Consider the following 16,546-nt stretch of genomic DNA (forward strand, 5'->3'; position numbering starts at 1 on the left):
TGGTATGCGCGCGCGTCGCCGTAGCCATGCGCGTCGGCAAAATGAAACGGGTTTTTTTTTCAATGAAAGATGATGTCTCAAAACCGCCAAACTCACTGGTTTGACTGGAATCCTGCTGCTGCACAATTTTAACGTGTTTTTAGATGGGGTTATGATCAAGAATAAGCTTTATGTGGCCTCTCTGGACTCCCATATATTTGCACTAAGTTTAGTCGGGCACCATTTGCAGTCATCAGTCGACATTTGAAGCAAAAAAGTCAGGTACAAAAAAAGAAAAGCCGCGTCGCCGCACCACTTTTTGGACAAGCTCCATACCAGAAACCGGAGACTTTTTTTGGGGGGGGGGCTAAGGGCATTTTTGTTGTATCTTGAGGGGCACTTTACTGTTCGAGGGGGCACATTTATATGGCCGCAAAAGGGGCACTTGGAAAAATCTGGGGGGGGGGGGGCAACGCCCCCCAGCCCCCCCCCCCCCCCCCCCCCCCCCCCCCCCCAGTTCCGCCGCCCCTGGACACAGCAATTGATGCGAGGAGTGAGGGATGAGAGGGTGGCACAACGATTAGCTCCGATGAGACTAAGAGAAATGACATTCCATGAGCTGCAAGTGGAGTTAAGAAAATTTGAGAGAGAATCTCGTATGACAGCAAGTCTGAAGTTGTCTCCCAAAGCACAGTCTATGCAATCCCGACTACACCAACAGCAAGCACCAGATTATGGTACTTGCCCTTGACTTCACATGATAGACGCTACTGACCTCTCAGTTTGACTTTCCCGTCGAAGTAAAAGACATAAACGGGTTAAGAAACCACACAAACGGGTTGTAGGGGTGAAGTGCAATGTCGTGTCACGGAGCTTGAGGGTACGGTTAACATGTAACGGCAGTATGTTTACCTCTGACCCGGTGTCAACATGTCGAGCAGGAAGTGGACGGGCTTGTTCTCAACAACAATGGTCTGGCGCCATGAAGTGTGTGATTGGTCACTGTTGCCCGATACTGAGCCGACGAAGAACTCAATTTCATCTTCAGATTAATTGGGAACAGTCACAGCTCGCATGTGTTTGCGCTTGGATCGGCAAACTCTGCTGAAGTGTCCAGTTTTGTTTTTGTGACAGTACTTGCACTGCTGGCCTCTAGCATGACTTAGGTCGTATACGCAACTGGGAAATCTGGCCAGGCGGGCGTTGAGCTTGGGCGGGCCCCGAACCCCATAAGCTGGCCTCAGGTCGACCTGCGATTTCCTTGCGCCACGACGGAACCATTGGCATCAAGCAGAAAAATAATACTCACAAAACTGAGAAATCGTGTGATTCTCTTGAATCAAGCGGCATACGCAAAATATTATCATATATATCTGGTAAATTTTTTCAACTAAAAGTAGTTTCTAAAATTGGCTTTCCAGTCAGTATTTTTTTGGTGCTACAATTTTTTTTTTACTCACACTGTATGTCATGCCAACAAGTTTAATAAAATTCGACAGAAATCCCATCGGGCCCTGGAGCTTTGTTATTTTTCATAGCGAATAGCGCATCTTCACATTCTTTTATTGTCAGTAAGCCTTCACATCGATTCATTGACTTATTGATCACTCGTTATGTCATTTAAATACTGATTTTTTTTTTATCAGGAATGTTTTTGATGAATAAAGCTCCGTATAATAGTGAACATTTTTTTTCATAATGGAGACATGATCGTTAACAATTTTACCATCTGTTGCTTTAAGGAAAACCATCAGCTTTTTAATAGCCCTAATTTTTTTTCATGGCCCATGAAATATTTATTGGGTTTTTCCACCAGGTTTCGGACCATTTCACTCTGGAGCGATTGATGACACCTTTTGTTTTGTAGGCAACTATTCGTTCTAGCTCAGCCTGGTTTTTTTTTGCTGATTTTAAGTTTCAGTTTTTGTTGTGGGAGTTGTCCCATCTACCATGCAAGACAAGCAGCTCTTTTCTCAGTTTCTCAGTGCTGGTACATTTTTCACTTGCCATGGTCCTTGAAAGAAAATGTTTCCTTACCTTTTACTTTGAACATTTCCCGAGGGGTTTTTCTTTGTCTGAGAGTATACTTGTTTATCTGTCTCACACTGCTTAATGATGCTCTGAAACATGTTTCTATACCGAGGATTGGTCACCAGCTCAGCACTGAATTTCTATAACCCAGGACCTCTGGGGTTATTCTGGGAGGTTATTACTTAGTGAAATAGCATTGTGGTCACTTTTAATATTGCAGGAAGTATGTTGCAGTTTACTGGGAAATTCTGAAATTTTTTTTAGTTAACCAGAATCAATCAGTCAATCCTGGATGCAATATTCAAACCTCCATGTACAATGCGGTGTTAAAATTAGTAAGAAAATGTAAACATTGATTATATATGAATCAAAATGTCTTTGTTAGCATTTTAAATAAGTAATGACTTGGCAAACAAGGATAACATGCATGCAAATTACATATAAAGAATTATACTTTGTCAAAAACTATTACAAAAATAATGCTCTTACAAAAAGAAATGTTGTGAATAAAGACATAATGTTGACAACTTATTTGTAAGTAATGCTGTTGCAAAGAAAATTATTTGTAAAATGACATTACATTGACAAATTTTCGTACATAATTATATTGTAAAAAATATGAGAAAACGTTACAAAATTACTTGTAAATAATGCAGTGGCAATTGAGTTTAACTGCCAAATGATTATTTATCTATATTCGTGAACGTTTTAACGAAGAGACACATACGTCACTTAATTTTTTTCTCTATTTTGCTTTAAAACATTGTACTTAGCCATTTTGACATGCTTCTGTAAGCCAAAACATCATTAATTTCCCAATTACATTAATGATACAAGGGGCACATATCTCGATAATTGCATTTTGCGTTTTCACGAAGAGACACAAACATGTTGCCCCCTTGAACGCGTACAAGACATATTGCACGAAAAGGCGTAAACGTAGGTCAACTGAGATTTTGTTTTCACGAAGAGCCACACAAGTCATGTCACAACTATTCAACAAGAAATGCACCAGAATCCTGGACATTGGGCAGTTTTAGCGGTGTTGCTAGTAAACATTGTGTTGTTAGGATATGACATAATGCCAGGTAGCAAACTTTTTGCAGAAAAGGTTCAGGGAAGCACAGTAAGTGTGGTTCACATATGGTACATATAGGCTCTTACGAAGAACAGTGCCTTCACGAAATAACATCACAGCAACAACGCGCGAAATTGTCATAAGAAAAAGAAAAGCAGGGAAATGTCAAAAAGTTACGAAAGTGCAGCAAGTGCCAGCAAGAACGCAGCAGCCATTTCTGCTTGGCAGACTCAAATTTTCATCGCCGCCGCCCCACCGTCCGCTCACAAAAGTTATTATAATCAGCATCACCCGGGGTAGGAGTTTTTAAAGTGTAAATTTATAACAAGTAGCAAAGTATAAAGGTGAAAGATAAGAATGATTAAAATTTATGAATTAAATTGCAATGAGTATACGATGAAAAGAACATCAAAGGGAATGACAGATAAAGGTTAACTTAAATATTATGAATAAAGCTCACGACAATAATTACTTGAATTAAACCGTTTGGGTAGTTGACAAGGCATAACGTCCACAGGTCTTTAACCAACTAAAAGTTTCATCTGATATTTTCTAACTATTAAGATGAAAGTAAACAAATGACACTTGATTATTAACAAAGGTCAATTATCTTATAAATCAGATTAAATCATGTATTTATACTATGTATTAAAAAAGTTAAAGCAAAAGATGTGACAGCTTTATTTTATAAATATAGTACAAGTTATATTTAAGAATTATAAAAGGACTCCTTATCCCCACAAGTCATGCTGTCATTCAAAATTACTTTTTTTGGTGAATAAATGACCAGTAAAGACATAAATACTTTATATGAATTCTTCCAGAACTAAGAATGTGATACTACTATACAACGATGCCTGTTCAACCGATATCACGAAACTGTTTTGGTCCTTGATTCCTGTTGTGCGTTGTGATGGACGCGGCTATTTTAACCATCCGGCGATCAACCTCCTTAGGCTGTTTCAACTGACTCGACCGTTATTAAACTACGATCGTCTAGCATGGGCTGGAGCGAAGATAGTCGAACTACGGTTTTCGTTCGGTATTTCTCCTACTTTATTTTTCCATCTGACCATCTAGCCAAAAACCATTCCACCATCAGCGCTGCCAACGACAGATACGATATACATCCCAAGATGACAAAGGACAAATCGTAACTGCCACTCTTGTCGTACAACCAGCCTACAAAAATAGTGGGGGAAAAGTTTCACAAACTTAAACAAAGTTATTGAAGTCTACAAAAACAGTCACAGAAAAATGTAAAAAAAATGTCATTTTACTTGTCCTCAAACACAGAACGTCAAAAATAACTGTAAAATTGTTTCAAAATACGGGCGTGATTTTTCAAAATACGGGCGCGATTTTTAGCTTGCGGTAAAAGTCCAGCTCACATTTTTTTGCATGGCTGTTTTAATCGACTACATTTTGTAAAGCATCAATTACAGTGTATAACTGCTAAATATAATATCAAAACTATTTACTATGATTTCAGTTTGATAGTCGTGACAAGATATTATATGCAGATTATGTTATGTGTCTTACCTGGAAAGAATCCAAGACTGAAATATGACACGGCCGAAACTAGCTCCATCCATGCCAAAGTACATGCCAAAAGATCAGTACCAAGTAGCTCCCTGGTGTACAGATCATTCAGTGAGATAACTGCTCCAAAAGCGCCATAAAAGATAAAGGCATTGGCCATCATCAGCCAGTAGGAGTTTACCAAGGGAGTTATCAGTAGAGCCGAGGAACCCACTATGATACTCAGCACCATCGCCGGTCGCAATTTCAGCAGACCTCGGTCCACGACAGGGCCAGCCAGGATCTTGATAAGTAAATTTCCGACGCCTGCAGCCGTAGTGAATGTCACAGCGTCGTACGGTGAGAAACCTTTGGCTTCGGCTTGGGAAATGTAGTAGGTGTACCACTGGATGCAGCAGAAGCTGATGCAACAGAATGTGACCGTTGTGAACCAAAATGGGACCCGGAGACAAACTGAGAATCCCAAACGAGACATCTGAGCGCAGATGGCGTCCTTAAAGGTGATAAGTCGGGATAACAACTTCGAATTGCCAGTCTCCTCGGCACTTGGTGAGTTAACCACTGGTGCTTCATCGATGTCTGGGCCAAGTGACTGGTACTCACCATTCTTCTTAGTTTCATCAGTCGGTGGTGACTGCAAGAGGACGCCACACACCCCAAGATGCAGGCCCAATCCACCCAGAATGAGGAAAGTACCTCTCCAGCCATAGGTATTCAGCAGAAGCTGGGTAAATGGCGCCACGATGATCAAGCCAACAGAGGCCCCCGATGTTCCAATTCCACTTGCTGTGGCATAGTGTGTCGTAAAATGACGGCCCATCAAGCTCCTTGACAGAATATTGACGACACTCAAAGAAGGTCCTGAAAGACGAGAATACGAGCGAGTCATGATGGGTCTACAGTTGCGTCACCTGGCGATATGCTTTGCGCCACACTGTCACTGTGTTATACGATTCCTTTTAAAGGGGTATTACGTCCTGAAATCCCCGAAAATTTTATGTTTTAGATAGTGAATACTTATCCTATTTTAAGGTCTGGTTGAAAGGAAACTATAACCTTGTCTTACCGTTCCCGAGAAAAGACGAAAAATCGGTTGTTTACATCGAACGCGGCGGAAATTTTGTCGCATACGTATTTCCAGCCGTTTACATTCAACTAGACATTAAATGTTGTGTGTTTCACATAATACACACAGCACCATACAACAATATTGTTTCTCGTACGTCCGCAGAATGCAATGCACTGTGCGGCAGGCTTCACAAGTAGAACACAACAGCTCAATTTTTGAGAGTCAAAATGGTGACCCCCAAAACTCGTTCTCACATGGTTCTCGCAAGAATAACATAACAAACGCACACTATTTAAAGGATGGTTGTGTGGACGTTTATATCCTACATTTAAATGCTCTTTCCATGTAATATAATTTCGTTTAAAACGCGTTTCGTAGCCCAATTGGGCGTATTTCAGTACGAAATGTCCCTTTAACTAAACGTATACGTATACGTTTCCGTTCGGATGTGGAACCACAATGGTGAGAAAGTCGCCGCAAAGAGGGTTTTTTTAAACGTCTCGCTGTTCTTCTAGCTTTCGTAAAAAAACTCTCTTCACTAATTTGAATTGATATAAATCGATACAACTGCTGATTCTGAAGGTTTTTCAACCTTCAAAACACCTGTGGTAAACAGGTTTTGCGCGTCCTGCCTAAATTATAATGTATTAGTAATGTTAAACTTACTGTCCTTGAAGTGGCGCAGAATGAAAAAAAATGCACAACATGAATAACATCACATGCAAAAAACCGTAAAAACTGCAGAGTCCTAACGCAAAAGGAATGCAGAACAGCGATGTATCCAGCTTTTCATGCTACAGGGGGCAAAATTAAGACTTAACTGTATCGACGTCTGAACCGTCTTAAAACCGCCGAAATGTTTACGATAAACAAAATAACACCTTGCTCTCTCCCCCCCCCCCCCTCTGTATACGCCACTGATGCAGAATCAATGTCGAATCGCTCCTTGTACTAAGAGCAAGAGTGTTTCACATTAAATACATTGCAGCCATTCAATGTGAAAACAATGAGGGGTCTTGTCTAATAATGTCACTATCGTGCAAGACAATCTTCCAAATGGAACACAGACATCTTTACCTGCTATCAGTGCCAGCGTCAGTGTCAGCATTTCAACACTGGTGGAAAAAGAAGCGATGATCATTGATACCCCAACCAAGAAACCAGCGACCGTCACTACAGTGCGGGAACCAAACATGACCTCCAGTGGCCTAGCAAAGAGACCTTGATTACATAAGAAATGAAAAATAAAGAGATGTAAGTATTAACACCCCTGCTTATTATCCGGTAAAGCGAGTACAAAGAAAAACCAAGGAACTCCAAAGTGTACTAGTAAGTTCCAACTTCCTTTCCAAAAAATGCAAGGTCGGATCGGGGGGGGGGATTTGTGATTGGGGTGATGGCTAATTACCATTACCCCGAGTGGCCAATCTAGTTAATTACATTCATACAAACACATTGATTTTCATACAAACACATATATTTTCTCTTCATGAAAGAAATGAAGAAGGATATAAGAGTTGAACAAGATATAAAGGCCACTAGAGGGGGGCAAAACTTGAAAAGCATAGCTTGTATATCAGGCATGCCATTACATACACAAAAAACCCAGACGAATAATTACAGAAAAATAAATAATTCTTAGCAGTAAACAAAGTTATGAAAAATAGTTATAATGGGCTACGAGTAGGATTGCCATACAAAGTCCAAGGGCAGAGACACAAAATATTTCACATTACATAAGGTACAATTTAAGTTTGCTTTGAAAAAAATATTTTATGACCTTGAACATCTAAGAGGGAATGGTAGATTATTCCATAATTTAGGCTCTGAGTATTTAATATTGTATTGAAATGCAGATGTTTTATGTTGTGACATGTGGAAATGTAAGTTGGTGGACCCCCCGAGTGTTTTAGCTATGCTACATTTAAGTACAAACATGTTTGAATAGGAAATGGGCAGTAAACTATTCATAAACATGTACATAAATAGTGCTTGTTGGTATTTATTTAGATTTGTTATGCTTTTTTATTTAGGTTTGTTATATTTTAGCTCACGTAAGAGTGGTTGACTGTAGGTCCTATATGGTGAATTGGTAATAATGCGAACAACTTTTTTTCTGCAATTTTATTAGTTTATCTAAATTCGTACGGAATGTGTTCCCAAAAACAATGTTACAGTAAGAAAAATAAAGAAGTATTAATGAACTATATAGAGTATTTAATACCTAAACGGAAACAACATAATATGTTGATAACTCCAATACTCTTAGAAACCTTACTTACAATCTCATCGATGTAATATTTCCATATCAATCTGTCATCATTGATAATACCTAAAAATCTGAACTCATCTACCTTCTTGACAGTTGTGTTATCCAATAAAATATTTAAGTTTGATGAATTATTATGTTTGTCCCTGATACTGAAGATCATATAATTACATTTAGTTAGGTTAAGAGATAAACGGTTAGCTTTTAACCAATCACATACTGATCAGTCCATTGTTGACATTATTACAGAGAAAAATAAGATCTTTGTTACCATAGAATAAACTAGTGTCGTCAGCATATAATATAAAGGACAACAATTTAGATGTCGTTGAAATATCATTAATGTAGATTAAAAAGAGCAAAGGTCCTAGCTGAGAGCCCTGGGGTACTCCGCATGAGATTTTTAAATGAGATTTTTTAAATCAGACAGGCAATAGTTAAAACTTGCACTGTTGACGATTATTCAAATAACTCGCAAACCAGTCATGGGCAACCCCGCAGATACCATGGTTTATGGTATCAAAAGCTTTTGATAAATCTAAGAAAATACTAATTGAAAAGGCATTCTTATCAAAGGTTTTGGCTATTTATGTTCTACGTCAATAAGTGCCATTGAAGTGGAGAAACTAGATCGAAAACCATATTGATTATCATTTTACTGTCCTATTGTACGAAACTTTTTCAAGAATGTAGGAAAAACAGGACAGTAAATTGGTATTTAATTACAAAGCTCAGCAGGGTCTTCTTTTTTAAATGTAGGAGTGACTTTGGAAATTTTCAATTTATCTGGGAAAAACCCCTTTAGATAGAGAGACATTTTCAAAATGGGGATCACTAAGGGATCACTCATATTGGTTATTTGTTTTTGGTGTAGGATTAAGGAAAATGGAATTTTCGTTAGAATTAGTCAAGTAATTCTCATAACTAGCATTAGCTTGATGAATATTAAGGTAGGCGTTGGGGGGAGTCAGGTTGGCGTAGCGGTACTTTCCTCGCCTTCCACCGCTGTGACCCGGGTTCGAATCCCGCCTGGGCCAATATTTGGATTGGGTTTTTAGTCCCTGCCTGATTCCGTGGGTTTTCCCCAGAATATTCTTCTGGGCTTTTCCTCCCACCTCTAAAACTGTAACTTATTCTCACTGTCTTCTCTCCACAGATTTCTTCAGGCTTGCGAGCTACAGTGCCTAGGCCGCTTTTGAGGAATCCTTGGTTTCATTACCAGAAATAATAATACTAATGATAATAATAATTTCGATTGAGAGAAGGGCCTTTTTGCGTAAAGTTGTCATTGAAAGCTTTTGAAATATCTTGGGTCAGTGTTAGTTGTATGGTTTCCACCTATATTGAAGTCAGATGAGAACCATTACAGAACCGAGCCCAATCTAATAATACATTTTTGGGGTAATTAGCGCCTCTGTGCTCTTATCTGAGATAAAGTAGGTATCCGTTACACTGGGCGGAGCCCAGGACTAACCGACATTATTGCCACTTCACTGCATCTGCCAATCTGTGAGGAGTGGTTATTATTAGTAACGCAACACACAATACGCCGCACACAGACCCTTTACACCCCCGTGGTCAGAATTATGCCCGTGTGAAGCAATTATTAAGATGTTTATCTCAACTTGAAGGTTCAACAGCATGCTAGCTCTGCGTTATATACTTCGTACACAACTAACGACTGGGATTTGATGTATCATTGTCACGTTAGGTTTACAATTTCCTTAAAACAAATTGATAAAACAAAATTGATAAGAAACATTAAAATAAAAAATTACACGAAAAGTTCATTTCAGCTGCTGTCGTAGATTTTCTTGTATTTTGCACTGAATCACACACTCAATGCATTTATCGACAACTTCCTATAATGTGATTTATTGAGGTACTGATATGCCAATGAACATTAAAAGTGTGAAATACAATACTGTACAAAAATAAATAAACACGTTGTACACGCATGGGTCTAGTATACCATCTAGGTAAAGCATGATACATCAAGTAATCAGTTCAGACCCCGCATGATTAAACCTGTGACAAACTTCAAGCACTGTCGCTGGAACAAACTTTTGCCAGGGGGTGCTGGAATAAAGGACGGACAAAGTTTATGCGAAAGCGGAGCGCAAAGCCCTTACGTCGAGGCTTAATTTGGAATAAAGATGCTCTGTGGTGCAATCTGGGGGCGATTCCTTGACACTTTCATTTGACATGTTTAGCAAAAGTTTTTTGAGATTATAAAGACAATTTATTTCATTATTTTGTTTAGAATATAGTGCTGCACTTAAAACATTTAACTGTAGTGGAGAACCCTGTATTTTTATCTCCATTTTTGGTTCCATTTCAATATGGAAAAAAGAATTGTATCATTATGCATGACATCGCATGTAAATATTATTGTTGCAAGGCTGCTTTCTTACATTTAGTAAATTCCTTCGTGTATGTTTTGTTTCATTACGGCGTGGGGCCACAGGGCCAGGGGCCGCTTTAGTTCTATCTCACCAAACGAAGTAACTCTCGATATATTTGCAGTGTTATTTGTTTGTTACGGGGAATGGCAAATATAAAAGATAAAAGACCAAATGCATCTTTATGTTTATGCTCGGTAGATAGCAAGTTTGAGGCTAGGCAAGGATTTATCGGCCTACTGAGATTTAATGAGGAAATAGTTGCAGAGGGTAAAATATAATAGTTTTTTATGGCAAGGATTTATCGGTCTACTGAGATTTTATGAGGAAAAACTTGCAGAGGGTAAAACATTAATAGCTTTTTAATTAAAACGAAACTACACTGGAATTGGCGTGAAGCATGACTAGTTTCAATAAAAGCCCGTCCCACTCCTATTAGGTTGGGGATGAGTCACGGTGAACCTTGCTGTTTGTTAATCCGTGAGTACAGAATGCTAGCAACGTCACTGAAATTTTTGAATGAAAAGAAAAACCTTCAGGGGAAAGGTATGAACATTTGCCCCCTATTGAAAGATCGAATGAAAAAAATCCTGGCAATCATAATCAACTTTGCTACCATTGTCATGGCTGATGTTATTGCTTTCGGGTCAAAGCTTCCTTCATGGCGGAAATATCATAGACATGTCATGATTTTGGATACCTCGAGGGAAATATCGATTCTGCACTGCCTGAAGATTTAGAAAATACCTCCTCTTGGTATTTCTTATACCAGATGTGCCCCTTTTTACAGAGAAAGTTTATGCTCCGCCGCGCCCTGTGTTCATTTAATTCACCTTATGTTAAAGCCTAACAGTAAAGCCTGTTAGAGATGTTGTTTCACACTGTACATGCACTGTTATTTCGGTTGTGTAAAAACCAAACGGTTGTGTACTATATGAACCTAGCAGCCTGTTGTGTAAACTGTTGTTTACACAACAGTGTAAAATCTTACACAAGTTTTTTTGTTTTACACAACTGGTTGCTAGGATCATATAGTACACAACCGAAATAACAGTATAACTCATGTTCTGATACGTATTAAAGGTAGCTAAGCGCAATTTTAGACCTTTTTTAATTTGTGTAAACGTTTGATGATGAGTCCACAAGAATTTTTGCATTTGACCTGACTGGCCAAGTTGCGAATTAAATACACGTAGATTTTCAAACAACTGAAATCGGGAAATGTATTCAAAAACTGGTCAAACTTATTGAATATGCAATAAACACGAATTCAATATAATTACCTGAGACATTAATAACGCCATGAATGATCGATATCATCCAGCCGATCAGCCAGGTCTGGGCGGTGAACTGTTCCTGCAATGTAGGCAGCATCACACCAAGACTTTTGAGTATTCCTACCCAAAGCAACCAGCTCATGAACAAGCAGAAAACCTCACACCAGCCCTGGCGGCTCGAACCACCGACATGAGCCTTGCCCATGGTGAACAGTGGAGCACGTAAATGGCGCGATATGTTGTGAACAACTCATAAAAGCTTATCTATATCTATAGCGTGACGCTCGAGAAGCGGGTGGGAATAACCCACTCTGTAGCTCCCGATCGGTATGAACGCTCGGTTATTCAAGCGTGAGCCTGGTTGACTGGAGTGGCTCTCTTGGTCGCTATCAACGGATTAGTGGTTATTGTTCGAGGATTACAGCGCCTGGCCAACTATGGTTTGCCCTGGCTATGATTATCTGCAGCATTTTCTTTGCTATAGAGTATAGAATGGCAGTATTTTCTTTGCATGAACACGTGTAAATGTAGGCCTATATGGGTTTTACTGATTGCTTGACGTACAACGTATTATTTTCCCCCTTTGTTTTAAGGTTTAAGTTTTTCTGTTGACGCAAAAACTTCACTCACTTTAAATCCTGAAACCAGATTTTTATGTGTACATTTTTTGTTCACCCTGAGACTCATTTCAATTAATAGTTGGAATATTTTTTTCTAGCTATTCTAATTTCTATCTAGAAAATATGCAAGATAAGACATTGCAAAATTGTACGTGAACACGCACATTCTTTAATCAAACCACTGAGCTGTGAAAGCAACTTGTGAATGACTACTACATGGACCACGTTCCCGCCCGTCGTCCGTGTACGGGACCCGGTGTCATACGAAAATCGGACTCGTATGAAAATCGGACTCTTTTCCCCTTTTATTGGTTAAACCCTCTCACGTGACCGGTCCATCTCCTAATTGTCTATGCAAGGGCATGCGCAATACCCCCAATGAGTCCGTACTTCATACAACCTAAATTCATGCTGCACTGGCGTCAAGTGAGCGCAGAGCAAACCTTCTTTGTCATTCGTTGAACGGTCTCCCTCATGTCTTAATATCGAATACATACAGCGCAGCGGGGGATATCTAACCGAAGGAACAGCCCATGACGTATACTGCTTTGTTGCAACGCGGGATTGGGTGTCAGACAGAAAGTGTGATACACGCTGTAAACATAATAGTCTGATACCCTTTCACTATACTTTGTGATAAACGAAACTCTAATGTCGCAGCGAGCGCATTAACTTCAGCGTTCTGACAACAGTCATCGTGATTGCAAACACGCAGAAAACCTGTGACTTCAGAGTATAAAAGATAGCCATGTATTAAACGTCACATTTGCGTTTACCTTGATGGCATGACTGGTTCATTGGCGAATGTAATGGGAATTAGTAAACAGACTTTACAACCGTGCCGTCGATGATAATTTAGGCCCTGACCCGGAGCCATTGCAAGTGTACCAGAATGCTAAAAAAAATATGTTTTTTTACATATTTCCAAAGAAAACAATGTTGTGAAAGGGTCTCATTGAATTCCCTAAATTTGTTATTTGATTGCAATTCATAGTTCTGTGTGAGAGGAGAATAAAGAAATATGTGCCTTGATGATATATTGGTCCACGCGATTTTACATGTAGGCCTGTACAAAATACATGTAGGCTAGGCTACATCATCAGTTTTCCATGCCTGACAACCCTTTTTAGCATCTACAATCCGCAAGCAAGAGAAGCTGACAGATGCGGTGAAATACATCGCCATGAAAATTACACCCGAGATTGTTTCTGGCACGCCTAGTTCGCACCCGCCCACCACTCCAATACAGGCGACCACATCTGACCCACCCTCTACAGACACTCCATCTGAAGATCATCACCCAACCGCATCCTATACCGGAACACCACTGTCATCCCGCAATATCCAGTCCAAGTTAATCGCGGGTCCAGAGCCGGGCACGTACCTTCTGGGCGGGAATCACAACATGATACGCCAGGTCTCCGACTACAAGATTATTCTCCGCGACGTACAGATGAGGAAGCGCACCGCTTCGGAGGTAGAGAGCGCCAGGCTGCTTTGTCTGAACCTCATGAAAAGGGAGATCCCGAAGGACACACTTGCAAAGCAAAATATCACCGGGAACTCCCGTGACGAAAACAACAAGAAGTGCAAAATACCACGAATCGATAGCGAGATTCTCCACAGCATATTTGGCCAAAGCAAGCTTCAGTTCCCAGACTTTAATGAGTGGTACACCGACCACAAGTGCAAGACGGTTGAGATGTTGAATGATGGCTGCAAGAGAGCGAGGAGGGAAATCAAAGAGAGGTCTTCAACTTAAAAGTGACATTTAATCTGTTCACATTGTGCCCCCCAACCCTGGAAGCGAACTGATCAGTTGTTGTTTGAATTGCGCATTTAAATAACGTCTATATATGTATTTGGATATTGGGCTAACCGGAAAGCTTTTATTAATGTTCAGTCTTCGTCTACTCAAATCAATAGTGTGCTTTAATCACTAGATTACGGATACAGTTGTTTATTTTTTTATGCTTTTTTTACAAAAAGTTTTCTGTGTAATTAATGATCTTCGGTGGCTTTTATCATCATCACGAAGAAATGTTCACACCACCATCAGAATTGATCAAGGGAAAATAATAAAGGTAATGGTAATAACAACAATAAAACGAAAAGACGAAAAGAAAATCAAAGGTTGAAAGCTCTCCGTCTTTATTATTGTTCATCATCGGTATACCTCTTTCCCTTTCCTGCCTTTGGACTATCTGTTGAACGAAAAAAATTAATTAATGCACGTAAATAGAACAAACTGGGGAATTCTGATCTTAATACTGAACAAAATACCAAACCCGTTTGCTTTAAAAGTCAGATTCAGGGATTCATCGGTGCAAGTCCATATACATTTGTATACATTTAAGGGGAGAAAAACGTACCACGTAACTAATTGAAACCCATGTTCACTGATCACTCAAGCTTTTCAATAGGCCTGCGAGGGCAATGGGTCAACAACAATAGCAGTCCACGGGAGGGATTACCGGCGGCGCGCCCTTTGATTTGCCGGGTCTTTGTTACCCAGCAGTGAGGATTATCGCCTTGCAAATTGCTTCTTTTGTTAGGTTCAGGAGAGGGCCCACCAGTCAGACTTGTACTTCGTTCTCTTAATCCGAGCTCGCCCACTTTGGAGAGGAGTCCCAATCCCTTTCTCGGAGTGGGCGAGGCTTAGCCCAGACCGTCTGGGAACCGGGCGGTAAGGGATCTCATACCTAAGAGCAAGTTTTACTCGGCCTCCGAGATGATGTTTGCTCCTGAAAGGATCCGAGACCGCGGTCTCCCGCGGCGCCAAAATCGCTCCACGTCCGTGGAAAAATACGGAGGGTGTCTTCCGCCGGGTCGGACACTTCGGGTCGTCCTAATTTTCCCGTACGGACCGGCGATCCGTTTCGTCGATTTTTCGTGACTGCGTTTTACACAGGAATTTGCCGTCGTGTGCGCTTTCACGTTGACTGCCTGGCCGCCCCCTGTGTTGGCTTTTTCTGCGTGTCTAGACTGTGCGAGGTCAGCGGCTTCGACGTAGGGGTTGTGTTTACGTGTTCTACTTGGCTGTTTTGCAAAAGAGTTCACCAAACGGTAGCATGGGGTGACCTTGGCAAAATATTTTTTCTCCATGGTGCGTGGCCATCAAGTGTCCCTACTCTTTCATGTGCTTCGCTTGCCGCCCCTGCGCCGAGTGCAACGAATACTCAGAAGGACCACACATTAGTATGCCTTGCGCGGTCTGACCAATCGAAAGTCTACACTGCGTAGTACTTCCGGGCTATGCGTAAAACCGTCGATGGCAACGCGTACTGCAGCCTGCTACACACCCTGGAAACGAGGTTGGGTCTACGGTGCTCGCTATTTGAGCATGTGACGTCGCGTGATAGAGTGCTGTTGCTTCCATAGTGTGTTTACAGCTCCATGCTTCCACCACCAAGGCTGAGCGTTGTGAGTTCGCTGCCCGCCACGTATAATTCAGTGTCGCGTTATAATTTCGGGGGCCTGTTTGGGATCAACGAAGGATCGATGCATTGCTTCAAATATCGCGATCTTAAAACGCAGTCACAAAAAAATCGACGAAAAAGTGTCCGACCCGGCGGAAGACACCCTCCACATTTTTCCATGGACGTGAAGCCGCGGTCTCGGATCCTTTCAGGAGCAAACATTTCTCGGAGGCCAAGTAAAACTTGCTCTTTTATAGATTGTTGAACCAACTTGAATAAAAGTTGAATCAACTTTATCCTCGCAGACGGTCTCGCAAATTGTAAGAAGTTCAAGTTTACGTTTGTTGAAGAGTCCAATACTGAAACTTAATTATGCCCTTCCTCCATGATTCTTACCGTTTGTAATTTTATGGTAACACTCAACATTTTCATTTCAAATGACACCTTCACGTTTTATTGCATAAGGATTTATTGTCAAAACTGTACAATTAGCCTTCGCCTGTGTACTACAGTAACCTTTTCACTACGTTTTCCAAATGCGACTGCCTCACAAAATACCAATTTAACAGACCAACGGGAACATAAACAGACAGTTGCCATGGTACATAATTATCATGTGCGTAAATCGACAGGGGACAGGAAGACCCCCCCCCTCTCCTCCACACATTTTGAAGCGGGGACATTGTTTGGCCCCCCCCCCCCACTTTTTCTTCCCCGAATAAAAAATATAGCCTACAATAATGATTCTATTGCTCAGAATACATGTAGTTGATTCAATTACTCCAAACTCCAAACTTTAAAACATGATCTTTTGCTCAAATTGGTTGAGTGGTCAGAAATTGCCTCAGATCCCACCACAG

At 40.6% G+C, this 16,546-nt stretch overlaps 1 protein-coding gene across 1 annotated transcript; it reads right to left on the minus strand.

The window, feature by feature from the left end:
• Nucleotides 1-1,500: 1,500 nt before the first annotated feature.
• LOC119742734 (monocarboxylate transporter 12-like) lies at nt 1,501-12,689 on the minus strand. The gene is made up of 4 exons (XM_038218899.1): nt 11,654-12,689; nt 6,777-6,920; nt 4,631-5,491; nt 1,501-4,270 (listed from the first exon to the last, which is right to left on the minus strand). The coding sequence occupies exons 1-4, from the start codon at nt 11,850-11,852 to the stop codon at nt 4,140-4,142; spliced, it is 1,335 nt and encodes a 444-aa protein (XP_038074827.1). The 5' UTR covers nt 11,853-12,689; the 3' UTR covers nt 1,501-4,139.
• Between the last annotated feature and the right edge of the window lie 3,857 nt (nt 12,690-16,546).

The sequence above is a fragment of the Patiria miniata genome, unplaced genomic scaffold, assembly GCF_015706575.1.
Source record: "Patiria miniata isolate m_02_andy unplaced genomic scaffold, ASM1570657v1 HiC_scaffold_6, whole genome shotgun sequence".
NCBI classification, from domain to species: Eukaryota; Metazoa; Echinodermata; class Asteroidea; order Valvatida; family Asterinidae; genus Patiria; species Patiria miniata.

Bases quoted from the DNA above. Each gene is read 5' to 3' on its own strand.
- LOC119742734 (XM_038218899.1), bottom strand. From the start codon at position 11,852: ATGGGCAAGGCTCATGTCGGTGGTTCGAGCCGCCAGGGCTGGTGTGAG. The intron at 5,492-6,776 runs GTAAAGATGTCT...CTCGTCTTTCAG, and splicing joins GACGCTGGCACTGATAGCAG to GACCTTCTTTGAGTGTCGTC. The intron at 4,271-4,630 runs GTAAGACACATA...CTATTTTTGTAG, and splicing joins CAGTCTTGGATTCTTTCCAG to GCTGGTTGTACGACAAGAGT.